We start from the raw sequence: 15,712 nt of genomic DNA, 5'->3' as shown, positions 1-15,712 counted from the left end.
CTTTCTTTCTTATCTCAGTATGAAATTTCCTTTTTACAGGAGATTTTGCTGTCCTGCTGAAAGCCGGGATGAGTGCTCGTCAGGCGATATTCTATAATATAATATCTTCTCTTCTGTGTTTTGGTGGAATGATTCTTGGAGTATTTGTGGGAAATATACCATCGGTTTCTCTATGGATTTTCGCGGCGGCAGCAGGAATGTTCATATATATTGCTCTTGTAGATATGGTAAGTTTTCTTTGTTGCAATAGTTGTTTTAAAATAGTTTCTAGAACTTTCTCGTTCTTCCCCATAGTGTACTATTTAAAAATTCGCTCGTACGTGCAGACTTACCGGAGAAAAATTGTGTAGAAATCGTCCGTGTACTGAAGACGATTCCTATTGTAACAAATTATATAATAATAAATCTGGTTTACAATAAGGCTATTGGAAAGTACATGAATTTAAAACTAAAGCACGTGGTAGCGATTATTTTATCAATAACCGTGTGGAAGATACCTAAATATAGTCTTCTAGTTTCCCACCTCTCTTTGAAATCCCCTTTATTCTAATCCACAGTTGAAATTAAATGATTTTTCTTAAATCTATTTTTATTATATTTTTGCCATTATTTAAAGCCAAAGTATTAGAATTTCCTATGTAAGGTTATGAAAATACTGCTTTTTAAAGCAAGATGGGTAAGCGAGATTTTTTTGAACAAGACTACGAAAATTCATATTTTAAAAATTTGTCTATAATGCTTTTGGAAGACAAATAGGAGCATAATTTGCTAGAAAGTTAAAATCTATTTTACCATTGTTTTAATAATGGTAAGGTCCAGAGTTACCAAATTTCATGGAACTAACAAAAGAATGCCTCATTTCAAGTATTACATTTAAAACGATACGCTTGAAGAAAGGAGTTATGCAAACATGAGAAGAAAAAAAAAAGTCTTTTTCAAAATTGTTGTTCTGGCTTTGTGGGGAAGACTGTTTAAATACTCGGAGTGATAGGGTTTAGAATTTGAATTAGTTAAGGGAGCCAATAATTAGAAAGATAGGTATTTGTGCCATATACAGGAACGATACACACTGGTCGGTGATATTCAAGAACTAATCCTCACCAGTGGGGGACTGTAATGAAATTTTAAGAACAAAATAAAAGAAATCGTATTTTATAAGACATATTAACAAATTTTATTCTGTTAAAAAGAACATTCAGATAAATTGCAAACGTTTTTATTTTTATTTTTATTTTATTATTGTTTTGTATTGTTTTTAGAAATGGGAATTTTAAAAATCAAAATATATTTCGTTAATTATGCCATGAATATCTAAATGACACAAAATAAATTTTTAAGTAATTTTTGATGGTTAATTAGGTCTCAGACAAAACCCTGAAAACGATCACGTATTCTCATATCATTAAATCATTAGAAAAAAAAAACAGTAATTCTGGATAACCTCGGGTTTGAAACTAATGTAAATTGTCAAGTATAAAAAGGTGCCCAAAAGACTGAAAGGGCATTCAGAACCTAACTGGAAGAAAACAAAAGCATGGGTGTACAGTATAAAACCGATGGTGCCATAAGACAACCTCTCTTAATGTAAGTGATATTTTTCCTTTTATATACCAAAACATTGTCACTTTAGAATCCAAAGCTTAACGTTTAGTTTCCTGCATTATTGCAGAAAGTTTTCTTTTTATTAGCTAACTTTTTCTCTATGTTTAAATACTGGGATGGTTGGGGTTTAGAATTTGAATTAATTAAGGGAGCCAAAAGTTTGAAAGTTTTTTTTTTTCTCTTAAATTGAACTAGATGGGTAAAATTAAAGTAAAAGGCAAACGTTTTTATTTTTTATTTTATTATTATTTTACAAAAATAGTTTTATTTACATATAATTATAGAATTTAGTTTATGAGACAAATGGTATTAGAAAGAAAGTTAGCTATTAAAAAGACAACTTTCTGCGATAAGGCAGGAGACTAGACGTTAAGCTTTGGACTCTTAAAGTGACAATGTTTTGGTATACAAAAGAAAAAATGTAAACATTAAGAGAGGTTGTTTTATGACACCACCCGTTTTGCGCTGTCCACTCCTGCTTTTGGTTTTTCGAATTAGGATCTGAGCGCCCTTTCAGTCTCTTGGGCACCTTTTTGTATTTAACAATTTCCATTAGTTTGACCCCGAAGGTTTCTAAAATTACTTTTTCTAATGACTTTTAATGATATAAGAGAATACGTGATCGTTTTCAGGCTTTTGTCTGAGACCTAATTAACCATCAACACACTTAAACTGTTTACTTAAAAATTTATTTTGTGTCATTTAGATATTCATGGCATAATTAACGAAATATATTCTGATTTTTAAAATTCCCATTTCTAAAAACAATACAAAATAATATTGGTTATTTGAATGTTCCTTTTAACGTTAGAATAAAAATTTTTAATGTCTTATAAAATACGATTTTTTTTTTTTTTTTTTTTTTTTTTTTTTTTTTTTTTTTTTACTTTGTTCTTAAAATTTCATTACAATACTATAGAACGTGAAATAATGGCCAATGCTTTAAACAGGACTAAATCCCATAACTATTAAATCTTTTGATAGTAAGGAAAATATATATTTATCCCAACAATCGATATGTTTGTTTATTTGGCTTTGCGTTTTCTGTTTATTTTGTTTGTTTTATCATTCTGAACCATGCTAATAATGATAAGTAAAGATAGTAAAACCAATTCTATTGATTCTTGAAGGAGGGAGGTTGTTATGGAAAGAGCAAGCGTCTTTAGGAATAATATATAGTCCCTCAATCCTCCACGAGAAAACTCCCTACGCCACGGGATTTATGCCTTAATATGGCAACACTGAACTCATCGCAAAGAACGCGAAACTGAAAGATAAAAGAACCAAAATTGTGTAACGTCATCAGTAATACCAATCACAAAACACAGGACCACTAGTCGTTTAAACACCCGACTGATTCTCTTCGGTATTTGTGGAAACCCATTCAGGAGATTACTTGTTATAAATAACCTAATTTTGATTGTATTTCTTTAAAAGCTCGGAGATACTACTATATTTTTAAACGCTGCTCGGACGCGTTTCTTTCTTTCCTGCTTTCTTTTTTCTTTTTCTTTTTCCTTGGAGAAAAGAGGTGTTTGATAACCCTAATAGTGAGAAAATGTTAACAGGAGCGTATGTTCTGATTTAACAACGAGTAGATCAGGCTCTCAGCGTAAAGCGAAAATGACGAAAACTTAAAACACCTCTGCCGTGACATCATTTATAGTATTATAGCATTTCTAATGATTGTGTTAATTGTGTTTATTAATAAATGAATATGTTTTTATTTTTATTTATTTATTTATTTATTATTTATTTATTTATTTTTTTGGCAGATCCCAGAACTGACAAGCAGTCATTCCAAAGAAGGAGGCTCATTTTTCCAGTTAATTCTGCAGTTCCTAGGATTACTGTCTGGCCAAGGTATTATGCTGTTAATTGCTCTGTATGAGCACGACTTGAAATATATCTTCCAAGACTAAAAACAAAAGCAAGAAATGTTACATTTATTTGTAACAATACATGTGTTGACTTGCTAATGCACTTTTAAAGTGCCAAGTGATATATATTTTTTTCACGTTGCATTTTCATGATGCAACTGTAAGCTCACAGTGTTTACCTGTGTGCTCCACTTGAGAATTTATTACATATATGAACAGCTTTATTTGTATTATTATTTTTTGTTTTGTTTTGATAAACACTGTGTATACAAAGTACAACACTAGATTCTTTTTAGAAATAATCTACTTTACACATCTTTTTTTTTTTTTTTTTTTTCATATAACTGCCGTTAAGTTCATTTGTTGGCGTGTATGGGGACGCCTAACAAGAGAAGAGAGAAAAGAAAAAAAAGTAAAGTAGAATAATTATAACTGTGATATTTGTACTGTGGTGTGCTATCACTATAGAATGTGTGAAGATTTTGTCAGTCTCTTACAACAGTATTCACCAAAAAAAGAGAACATGACCAGAACTAACAAGAAAATGTATTATTTGCAGCCGTTAACTGATTGTTTACTGTGCAGTTTTACTCAAATCAAAGTCCAAGAATGCCTTTTTGTGTGGACATTTTAAAGAACTAATACTGATATAATGAAAATAAGTTTTTCATGTATAAAAAATTGTAATTACTTATATGTAATACTTTTTATATATATATGTAGTTGATATTTGTTACGTATTTGAGAAGCATTTGAAAAACTCACATTATTAATGTAGGTTATATATATATATATGTAACGTGTATGTAGTTTTGTTTTTGTGTGTAGCCTGCGGAAAACATAGTTTCACGACTTTGTTTTGTTAATAACTAGCACAGGTAGAGTGCGTTTTTTAGTTTCAGTTAAATATAATAGAGCCTGAGAACATTCTTAGGGCTACTGGATGGTAATGTATTTGCATTTTTGAAGATGAAATTTTACGACGACGATGATGATGTTTACTAGTAGAACCAACTATTATTTTGAATATTTGATCTTACACATTAATGCATGTACAAATTTAAAAAGTATGCGTTCATGTACTTTGAGCATTGGTAGTTAAAAGAAGACTCAGACGTTAGTTATATAAAGTAGCGCCTTAGTTTACCAGTCAGAATTAGTTCTGCAGGCACTTGCTAGGTGTAAGAATTCTGTTATTATTAAAATTGATATACACAGTGATTGTTTGTAAATTTAGTCGTACGTATGTTTTGTGTTCAGATACATTGAAATAATCTGGTTGCAAACGTATTTACAAAGACTGGTGAAGTAAGTCCCCAAACACGAAGGGTGTTTTATATAAGAGGTCTATATAGCAGTGGTAGCTAAAAGAAAGAAGAAAAAGTTAAAGTTAGATGTTATTTTCCTTGTTTTAATTTCGATTTTGATAAGAAAAGGATCTTTTGAAAGCGATGAATGGACGTAATTAAATCACAGGTTGAATGTATAGGTGGACTAGTATTCGGGAGATGACATTAGTGATAATGTGTAGGATGTGATATTACTGTACTAAAACGTAAATCACTAATGCACTAGATAAAGGGGGAAAAAATAAAATAAGTTTCCTGTTTCTGTAATAATTGCATATTCTTTGGCAAATACGGTAATTAGTTTAACATTCCTTTTTATTAGTTTTATATAAAGATCTTCAAAATTACGTGATTAGCTCCAAAATTCTTACATGTTCTACATCTTACAATATATTGATGCAAGATTTTCGTATTTTTCTGTTGTTACTGTTGTAATTGTGATGGTTAAGGAAAATTTTCAATGGGAGGAATCTCATAAATGTAATTCTTGGTGAATTTCTCTTCTTATCCCAAAGAGTCATCTTGCGTGAATCCGTGGTAGTACGATTTAATAGAATTTATTCCAAAAAGCGATCGAAAAACTTATGGCTGCGGTCCGTTTCAAAACTGGGAGAGTTTCCATTGAAAGTTAGTTGATTACTCAGCTACGTAATGCACACGTATTCGAGATTTGGAGGTTCACAGTTTGTTGAGATCTGGAGTTCGTTTTTCCTTCTGTGTGTGGAAAATTTCTTTCCCCAAGCGGAATCTCGAGGTATTATATCCATTTTATTATGATTTTTTCCAGAAATTGAATTACTTTCCTCCTTCCAAATAGTAGTAGTATTCGAAGAAAATTTCGGCCCGTGAAATCTTGGTCATGTTAATAGCATACAAAATTCACTAATATTCAGGTTGACATAGAAGAATATGGCTTATAAAACCGCAGGAGAGCTTCGTTGTTTTTTTTTTTTTTTTTTTTTTTTTTTTTTCTTTCTTTCTTTCTTTAATGTTATGCTTCTGTTTCATATCATCATTAAAATCATTTTGGCGGATCCAAAAGTTCATGAAAAATATAATCAATCTTCCCTCAACAGTTGAGCTTTTGCGCGAACTATTAAATAAATAGTACTATTGTCCTAACCTGAATTTTGACATTGAATGATCGGTAGTATACAGCTAACTGATCATTCACTGTTCCCAGGTGCTTTGCCAGGTTTGGATTAGGACACTTCGTTAACCCACCGATAGCTCTCTGACTGATATTTGTTATAGTGCATTTGGTATTAAAACTGAAGATTTATAGTAATAAGTCAGTTACTAACATACTATTTACTATTTTTTTTTAAGTTACTCTTAACATTTGTACTTAGCTTTGTTTTGCATTGTCATCGCCCGAGTACTATATGCAATTTACCTGATAACATCTGTCCATTTATATACTTATGTAATATTACATTTCAATAAAATATATCTTTATATGTATATTTACATAATTATACTCAATCTATATTACTGTTTAAACAGATTATATTTTGCAGCGTTTTATAATATGAAAATAAAGATTGAGTTTCGTGTACTCATTTATACAATGTATAGCTCGGCAGCAGATTCATTTTCGTCACAATTATGTATTGAGACTACGAGATTATTGAGTACAGTACATTTTGTTATTACTTTTTTAAAGATAAAAATAAAATACTTCTAGTTTTAAAAATCTTACGTCTGGAATAATTATTTTGTTTTCTAACATAATAAAGAATTTGTCATCCATACAGCTATAACATTTATGTTAATGGTTATAGACTGTCCTCTGACATAGTTCGTTAATCAACTTAGTATTTTATGCAGTTGGGTTTGTTAACTTATAAGAATGCCTGCTGTTCTCTCTCTCTCTCTTGATAAAATCTTCCGTCTTAATCGCGTATGTTTGGTCCTTTGTCGTTAAGCAATGATTAAGAAATGTCACTTCCGCCTTTGTATTTCTTAAGCAGTCCTTTTTGAACACTTGTCGTAATACACTATGCGTGTGCTTTTACATTTTAGTTACTGATTAAATAGCTTAAACACAGTTATAGCGTAGATATTGTTTCTGTACTTCATCCATTGTCTTGCTCTAAGTATGGCAAAGATATTAATATTATTAGTTACAAGAGAGTATTCACTTTTGGAATTCGATGTATTGTGATTCCTTCTTATTCTACAAATAAGAGGAAATCAGAAATATGTTGGTGATTGACGAGTATGCACTGATTTTATTTAATTCAAGTCATAAAATATTGAGTTCCATTGTGTAAGTTATAAATCAGTAAAAATGAAAGGTTTCAATCTCACCACTCACATAGGTCAATTCTTTCATATGATGTTTCAGAACACCTTGGGCTTTTTAATTAGAACCAAAAATTGAAAGGATAAAATTGTTGAGAAAATATACAGATATTGCCGAGGCTTGTGAAGTAAAAGGCTGTTATTATAAATCAATACTTTAATTTATGAACATAATCTCGAAATTTCGTTTATTGAAAGAATTGTTTCAGAATTTGAAGATAGATATATATATATATATATATATATATATATATATATATATATATATATATATATATATATATATATATATATATATATATATTATCCATATATGAGTTAACTTATGTACTTGTATAGTATAATTGCAAATTCTAAGTAACTCAGTTATCAATTTTCACATTGGCTATGTGATTTCTGTTTCCGGTAATGGTTCTGAAAATTCTACGAAAGTATCTTTGCATCTTCAATCTAGAAGGAAACTAATACTTACAGTGGAATTCAATATTTTGGCATAACTTAAGAAATTATCTGAAGAAGATGGTATCTGTAAACTTATTTGCTTGTTTGCTTTTCATCCACACATGGAGAAACCTGGAACAATATCAACATTTGGCCATTTAGCGATCTAGTACTTAGTAATATAAAACAAAGTAGTCAGTATTTAAGTTTGTTTATTCCTGTGTAATTTTATGTCCGATTGTATTTTCGAGCGGTTGAATTACACAGTAATAAGAATATCTCAAACACAATGATCATTTTGTTTTGAAATACTGTCTAATTACAAGGCAGCTACAATGTCCGATGTGTTTGCGTTAATTTTTCCATTATTGTGTTAAAAAAATAAATAAATAAATAAATAAAAACAGCGAGTACTTAGAGATATTCGCTTAAAGGTTTTCTGTATAAAAACTTAGTAGGATATCTCTTAACCTTCAAAACTTAGAATTTGCTTTGTATTTGCTTTTGAGCCTGGAAAACATGTACAAATTTTGGAATTTGATCAGAATGCTTGATTTTTTTGTATCATTTTAACTTATTTTTTAAATGCCCATTATATGAATATCTAAAAAAGAACATTATTTATCAAAACTATTGTACTGATAATTACTGAATTTAACTGAATGATTCATTTTAAGTAAATAATATTACAGTAAACTTAATAGTTTAAATTATTTTTTGAGTACTAAAATTTTAAAAAGTTACGTAAATTTTGAATCTGATGGAAGAAAGTATTTCATGTAAATTTTTCTTTTGTTGCACATACAAAGTTATTCACTGTTTTCAATTTTTAATTAATGTGTAAGAGACCTAAAAATTTCTTACGAAATCTCGTGACAATGTGATTTTTAGCCAAGAAATGGATATTTGTTTTATAACGACTTCATTCAAAAATAGTATTTGTTTTAGATTATGGAAATATATTTGATACATCTTTTAGTTGATCAACAATTTTTGTTTGCAAGAAAATAAAAATAGGGTGTCTATTGACCTGGAAAAAACCTGAAATTTAACCAGAAACATGGATTTGTTTTCAGTTTTCCAAAGTAACCTCCAAGAGGAATATGCAGTAACATGTAATCTTATAAATTAACATATGCTTAGAATTTAAGAATTGTTAAAAACTTACTCACTAGTAAAAACAAAATGTAAAAAGTTGCTACTACCAAGGTATATGAATCTCACGGTTCTGCTTGCTGCATATTTTTATTAACTGCCTTCTGATAAGGGCTATTAACAATAACAACTTTTCTTTATTGAAAAGATATAGATCTAGAAAATAATGTATACACACATGGAAAAACCTTGGAAGTTAAAAACAAACATTTAGTATATACCTTTGAAAGTAACATTATCATACGGTAAATGTTCTTATTGCACTGATTAAAAGGAAAACAAGTCTCCTTGGAATTTGAAAATAAACATTAGGTAAGCTCCTATTATTATATTGGCATTTGAATAGTTACAGTTTACTGCTATTAGCATACATGTTTTATTCCTTCAACTATAATTTCCGCAGTCGTATGTACTTTTCCATTCAGTGAATTTTACAGTAGTTTTGGTTCACATTCTGGTCCATTATAATTCATTATAATCGATGGTTTATGTTGTTAGAAAATGTGGTTGTCCGTCATCTTGTTTAAAGAGCCGTGCCCTGCAAATAGATTTCGCTTTATATTTACGCATGAAAACAAAGGTTATCGGATACAATGAATATATTTGGCATCAAAGCGAATATACGCTAATTCAAATTCTTAATTGGTCCATTAGATACTAGTGTCTAGCTATACCACAGGATTTGGTATCATGTATGTCGATTTACAATGGCAAGCAACTAAGTTTCAACACACACTGAAAATGATGTATACTGCTAATGTAACCGTGTAGATTCAAATTTTTCCTTTCTTAAATTTAGAAGCAGGTAGTTCTTTCACTGGTAGAGAAATAAATGAATACGATTTTTTTTCTGATATTACATATTTTAATACATTGATGTCAGTGAGCAATAAATCTACTATTAAATTGTATTATAACGTGCACCATTCATTTATAAACTATTGCTTTGCCTTGTGTTCAATTTAAGTAAAGAATGTTAGTAAAATATTGGTTCTAAGACGTTTATTCCATATTCAGTTCGTTGTGTAGTCACAAGAAAACAACAAAGCAAGAAATTAATCATCCCTACATTCTAGGTATAAACGTTACTCCAATTTAAATTCAATTGAATTTATATTCTAAAAGTGACTAATTACAGTACTTTACCCGCGTAAACAATTAATTGTTTGTTCAGTAAAGAAACTGGTCCTCTGTTATTGCTGTACTCACATATCTTGTTGCCTTTGTTAGTACTTGTAAACTTGTTACAACTTGATTTCTCGAAGTAGATTAAACTTTTGTTGTACGACGCAATGTTCCTGTAATTTTGTTTTGCATTTTTGTATTATTGAAATATAATTACAATAGTTTTGTTTTCAGTACTTATTATATGAGCATTGTATATTTTCAAATACAGTATATTGTTAAATAGTACAGAATGGACGTTATTTTATATTGTATTCAGGCAAGAAAATAAAATAGCTTTTTTAAAAGAAGAAAAAGAAAATGCATTTAAGTAGAAGTTGAGAACGAATTCTTACTTATTCTTATGGAAAAGAAATATCTGAGGAGAAAAGTCAATTACTTCAGAAGATTGAAAAAGTGTTTAGTACAGTAATGAAATTTTGATACGTGATCTGTTACATAAAATTGTGATAAACTGATAACACATAGCAGGTGTGCCTAATGTAATAAAAAGGAAAAAGTTTTAAGAATTGTGTTATGTTTCACTAGACAGTTCTTTTTTTTAACCTACTATTCTGTCTTTTCTACAAAATCTTTACCATGTTTTTTTTTCTCTCTCTTTCCCTAACCCACTTACTCTCCGCATGAACACTATTGAATATCCATGGTCAACATTAGAGCACCGAATTTAGCGTAATTTCTACCGTAAACGCTGATGCAACTTAATAGTTCACTGCATGAAGAATGGTCAATTATCAAGCTCATATTTACAAGTGGATCAAAAGAACCCGGGTCCAGGGCAGCATATCAAGTATGGTATGCAGAGAAAAAAAGAGGCTGTTCATATGAGAAAAATTTAAGGCAGAACAAAATTGATACCACCACAGCGCGACAGAATTTTCTGGGGCTATTGCTTATTGGCTGTCAGCGTCATGCGTGCGCTTAGTTCTGTGTGTTTCACTCCGTTACTGGTGGCTCAATATAAAAAGACACGGCCGTATTGTTTTGACCTATATTCAATACGAACGAATGAACAAATAAGGAGGGAGGAGCACAAAAAACTTTTTAGGGCCAAAGGCCTAAGATCAGCGTTGCCATTCCTAGCATAATTATGCCAAACCTAGCATCTTTTCGAACGCTCTAGCACCTAGCATCTTGCTATTAGCATAATTTTAAAATCTAGCATATTTCAGCTACCATTGTTATTTCCTTGCGTTGGAGCGTTGATAGTTGAATGACCGAAGGCGAATTACTCTAGTGTCAAAGCTTCCTACAGTAGAAGAAACTTTAAAAATTAATTTGCGGAAAGGAAGCAATAAAACGATAAAAGAGAACAAACGCATCTTTCTTATTGCAACCAGAAGGGTCCCTACTCTACGAGCTTCTAAGGGCTGCTTGCGAAAAAAAAAAAAAAAAAAATTCTTCCTCATTATATGTGACGGTCACTTTCTATGAGACTCCCTGACGCCTCCCAAGTCGTGTTGTTTCAGAGGAATCTTGTTAGCCCCTTACTTTTCAATTGGGCCTTTACAGTTAAATGAAAGACATGGTTACAGTCTTATTGAGGCCACATCCTGTTGATGGTTGAAATATCTCCTACCCCAATCCCACTTTTAGTTTTGGGATGCGGTACTCTTTTTAAAATTCCTCTTAACTGAAATGAACAAAGTTGTTGTTTCTTTCCATCTTCCCCCTCCCTCCCACTCTTTCTCTTTTATTACTATTGAGGTCTTATATTCAATGTCTTCAATTTCAAAGTTAGTTTGTGTTAGGTTAGTGCTGGCTGAAAGAAGTTGTTCGTGTGCTCTTTGCGGTTGTTATTTCATCGTGTGTTAGTTTTTCGTGTGTTAATTATCATATTCTCACGTTCACAGTTTGTGAGTTAACGTTACGACACAATGAGTGATGAACGGAAAAGGAAAGCGTGTGATGGTACTCCAGAGAAGCGAAAAAAGCGCGAGGAGATTCAAACCGAAAGTGGGAAACATTCGATCAAAAATATAGATCGGAGTGGGAAAGTGACTTAAAATTTAAGGGGTGGTTACGTCCTGTAAAGGAAAACCCGGGGAAAGCATTCTGTGTTGCCTGTAATGCGGAGTTAGTAGCAAAACGTAGTGTGCTTGAAAAACATTCTGAATCTGCAAAACACACAAATCGTGTTAAAACAGTAGGGCATAAACAGAAATCTATAACCCAATGTTTTGCAAGTGCGGAATCAAATCCCGACGCAAAAGTAAAGAGAGCAGAAATATTGTGGGCAGCTTTCATGGCAGAACACAATATTCCTATGCGGGTTGGAGAGCATCTCGTAAAAGTGGCAGCGGCTGCATGTAAATGTAAGACAGCCGAATCCGTAAAGTTTGGAAGAACAAAAGCCACTAATATAATTAAAAACGTCATTGGGAAATCCCACTTTGATGACATAGCACAACAACTACGGAAATCGAAGTTTAGTGTAATAATTGATGAATCTACGGACATTGGTAGCATTAAAACTTTAGCGGTGTGCGTAAGGTTCTTTGACGAGGAGCTAAAACGGGTGGACACAAAGTTCTGGAAACTTGTCCAGGTTTTCACTGGAAGTGATCCCGCTTCTGCACTCGTAGGAGCAACGGCTGACCGTCTATTTGAAGAGCTCATGCAAACCTTTAGTGATGCTCAGATCCCGGAAGAGAATATAGTTGGATTTGCGAGCGATGGCTGCAACGTAATGTTTGGTAGGGGAAATTCCGTTGCAAGCAAACTCAAAGAACGTCTTCCAGGACTGATCACAATGAAGTGTATTTGCCATTCTTTGCATTTGTGCGCGAACGAAGCTACTAAAAAACTGCCATTTTCTTGTGAACAGTTAGGTCGTGACGTTTACAATTATTTTAAGCATAGTAGTAAACGGCAAGCCCAACTTCAAGAATTTCAAGAATTTTTAAACTTAGACCCGCACAAAATATCTCTGATTCAAGTGATAGAAAGACTTTTAGAGCAGTGGGAAGCACTTCGGTCATTTTTTATTGAACGCTCATTCGAAGGAGATGAAAAGGCGGACTTTATTCTACATCAAATGAACTCTCCTGAAACAAAACTCTTTCTGTTGTTTTTGAAATTTACATTGCCCAAGTTTACAAATGCTAGCAAGCTCTTTCAAAGCGAAAAAGTTGTTGTGAGTGCTCTTCATACTAAAATGTCCGATTTATATTTATCGATACTTTCGATGTATATGGATCCCATTAAATTGAAGCGACTTGATCTTCAGCAAATTGATCCTATGGATGAAAGACTTTTTCAACCCTTAATAAACGTTTATGTTGGGGTGGAAGTACACAATCAACTAGGGACAGTGCTCAAAAGCCATGAAAATATTAATGATTTCAAGCGAAGGTGCAGGGATTTCTACATTGCAGCCTGCTTAGAAATTAAAAAGAGATTCGATTTTGGGGACGAAATTCTTTCAAAATTATCATGGCTAACTCCCGGTATCGCGCTGAAGATAGATCAGTCACGACCATTATCTATTACGCCTCTTCTATCTAAACTTCCTCGTATAGTTGATGCTAATGATCTTGATCTGCAGCAAAAACTAGACGATCAATGGCGAAAGCTGCCGTATTCTAATCTTCCCGAAGACATGATTTCTTCTGATGTGGATAATTTTTGGCTAACCATTCGAAATAGTGAGGATTTGCTTGGAGAGCGTGAATTTGAAGAATTAAGAAAATTTGCTCTTGACGTACTTATATTTCCTCATTCCAGTGCTTCATGTGAACGGATTTTTTCGAAAATAAATTTGATGAAGACGAAAACAAGAAACAAACTAATCACGTCGACAATAAACGGTCTTCTTTTGACATCGGAGTGCGTAAAACAAACTGGTTGTAATAAATTCCAACCAACAGAACGAATGCTGGCCTCAATGACAAAAGCTTCATTGTATGCCCCTTCGACTTCATCTGCAATTCCGGAGGAGGAAGTGGAAGATATTGAATTTGAAGTCGAGTTTTGAAAATCTGAACAGTTGTGTAAATATTTGTGTAGATATGTGAACGTGTGTGTATATATACTGTATATATATGTATGCCTATGTTATGTGTTGTATAGACTATAGACTAAGCAAGTTTTCATATTTGGTTTTCATCATATATCGAGGACTCCAATCAAGGTTCTTATTTTTAGGTAAGCAAACTATTTTGTTTAAGTGCGTTAAATCAATTTACTTTACAAAATAAATTTTACACAGTAATAATCATAATAATAATAATAATAAATTTCACATTATTATTATTATTATTAATATTTGAAAATATTAAGCCTAGCATAATTTTCTAGTAAATAGCATAATTCTGAGCAACAACTAGCATAATATTCCGTGAAATAGTTGGCAACGCTGCCTAAGATTTATATTATTCTTCTGGAAACGATTCACAAGTTGTATTATGCCTCTACTTCACTACGAATACAAGTTACAACTGAAGGTAAAGGGTCATCCAACCCTATAGTAATCATGGAAGGTATTTCTGTTACTATAACTTAATATAGTTACGAGAGGAAGATTTTTCCGATTCGTGTTTGTTGGGACTTTTTTTCTTTTTTCTCTAGAGTAGTGTAAAGAATCTTCTCCCGAAGTTCAGTAATATGATACGTTAACACCTTTTAGGCTAAAATAGATGCCAGATTCAATATTTCAAAGTGTTTTACAAATCGCCATCGCATATATAATATTTGTTTTATAAACTACTTTAAATTTTAGTTTGGGAAATCTAATAAAAATTTCGCACCATGAAGTTGACAGATTTATTTCAAAAATACTATATTTCAATTTTTGCAAACTGTTTACTTGTTTAAGTCCAAGTTATCAACAAACTTGCTACGTGTGCGTATGCATTCAGGAACACACGTCTCAATTGACTACCTTCTCCTCCTCCTCTTGCCTAAAGTAATCTGTGTCCATCCAGGAAAAAAAAAACAGGAACCATGATTACAAGGTTTATAGCTCTAAAACCGTCTATTTCATTCGTTTGTTCTAAAATGCCTTTTTAGAGCCTGAATAATAATAATAATAATATATATATATATATATATATATATATATATATATATATATATATATATATATATATATATATATATATATATATATCACAAAATGTTCCCATAGCTTCATAAACGACTTTATTTGCATTGTTTCCCTTCTCCAAAGATTGCATATGACATCAGACTAGGAAGATGCTCTTTGTGAAATCTATGGAAATTGTCAATCACGGCAGTAGGTTTTATGCTATTATGACTTAAACACAGCAGCAATCCTGATAACTGCAAAGGATTGAATACTACACTTTCATTCCTGATCATCAATGTATTACTATTTTTCCCTCTGAATTTTAACTTCCCCAAAGGAACCTCCTGCAATAGAGGATAGTACTTTTTCACGAACTTCTTTTGCACTGTCACAATTCGTTTTATCATCACCAACCACCCGGTAGCTATATTTATAAATAAATGCTTAGTTCAATTGTCGTTGAAATGATTGTGAAGCAGTAGCCAATTGGATAGCTTTGTCAGATCAGTCACCTCGTGGCTGTCTGGATGGCCGAAATTCAACGTATTGTTTTAAGGATGCAAAATGTTTTTCACAAAAGTCTTCCAAAACTTCTCATACTTTCATGTTTATAAGGGATGAGGAAACCCATCTTGATAGAGTAGAATCAGCCATTCATCAACCTTGTGTTACTCCCCTAGTTACTTTCATGGATTTCATAAGACACTGTTCTAATATCATATCTAGCGATACTCCACACTTTGCCTTTTCTTCGAACAGTAAAA

The 15,712-nt window shown here is 31.8% G+C and overlaps 1 protein-coding gene across 6 annotated transcripts in view; it reads left to right on the top strand.

Annotated features, from left to right (window-relative positions):
* foi (solute carrier family 39 fear-of-intimacy) overlaps window positions 1-10,428 on the top strand; it is a 160,560-nt gene extending 150,132 nt beyond the window's left edge. For all 6 annotated transcript variants that reach the window (XM_081735932.1, XM_081735936.1, XM_081735931.1 and 3 more), the window contains 2 exons: window positions 40-227; window positions 3,378-10,428. In XM_081735932.1, the coding sequence (XP_081592058.1) occupies window positions 40-227; window positions 3,378-3,524 (335 nt within the window). In that variant the 3' untranslated portion in view covers window positions 3,525-10,428. The remainder of the gene's footprint in view (window positions 1-39; window positions 228-3,377) is intronic.
* The last annotated feature ends 5,284 nt before the right edge of the window (window positions 10,429-15,712 follow it).

Source organism: Thermobia domestica, chromosome 13, assembly GCF_964235325.1.
Source record: "Thermobia domestica chromosome 13, izTheDome1.hap1.1, whole genome shotgun sequence".
Classification (NCBI taxonomy): Eukaryota; Metazoa; Arthropoda; class Insecta; order Zygentoma; family Lepismatidae; genus Thermobia; species Thermobia domestica.
The sequence above is the reverse complement of the archived record's forward strand: the minus strand, read 5'-3'. Positions and strand labels throughout refer to the sequence as shown.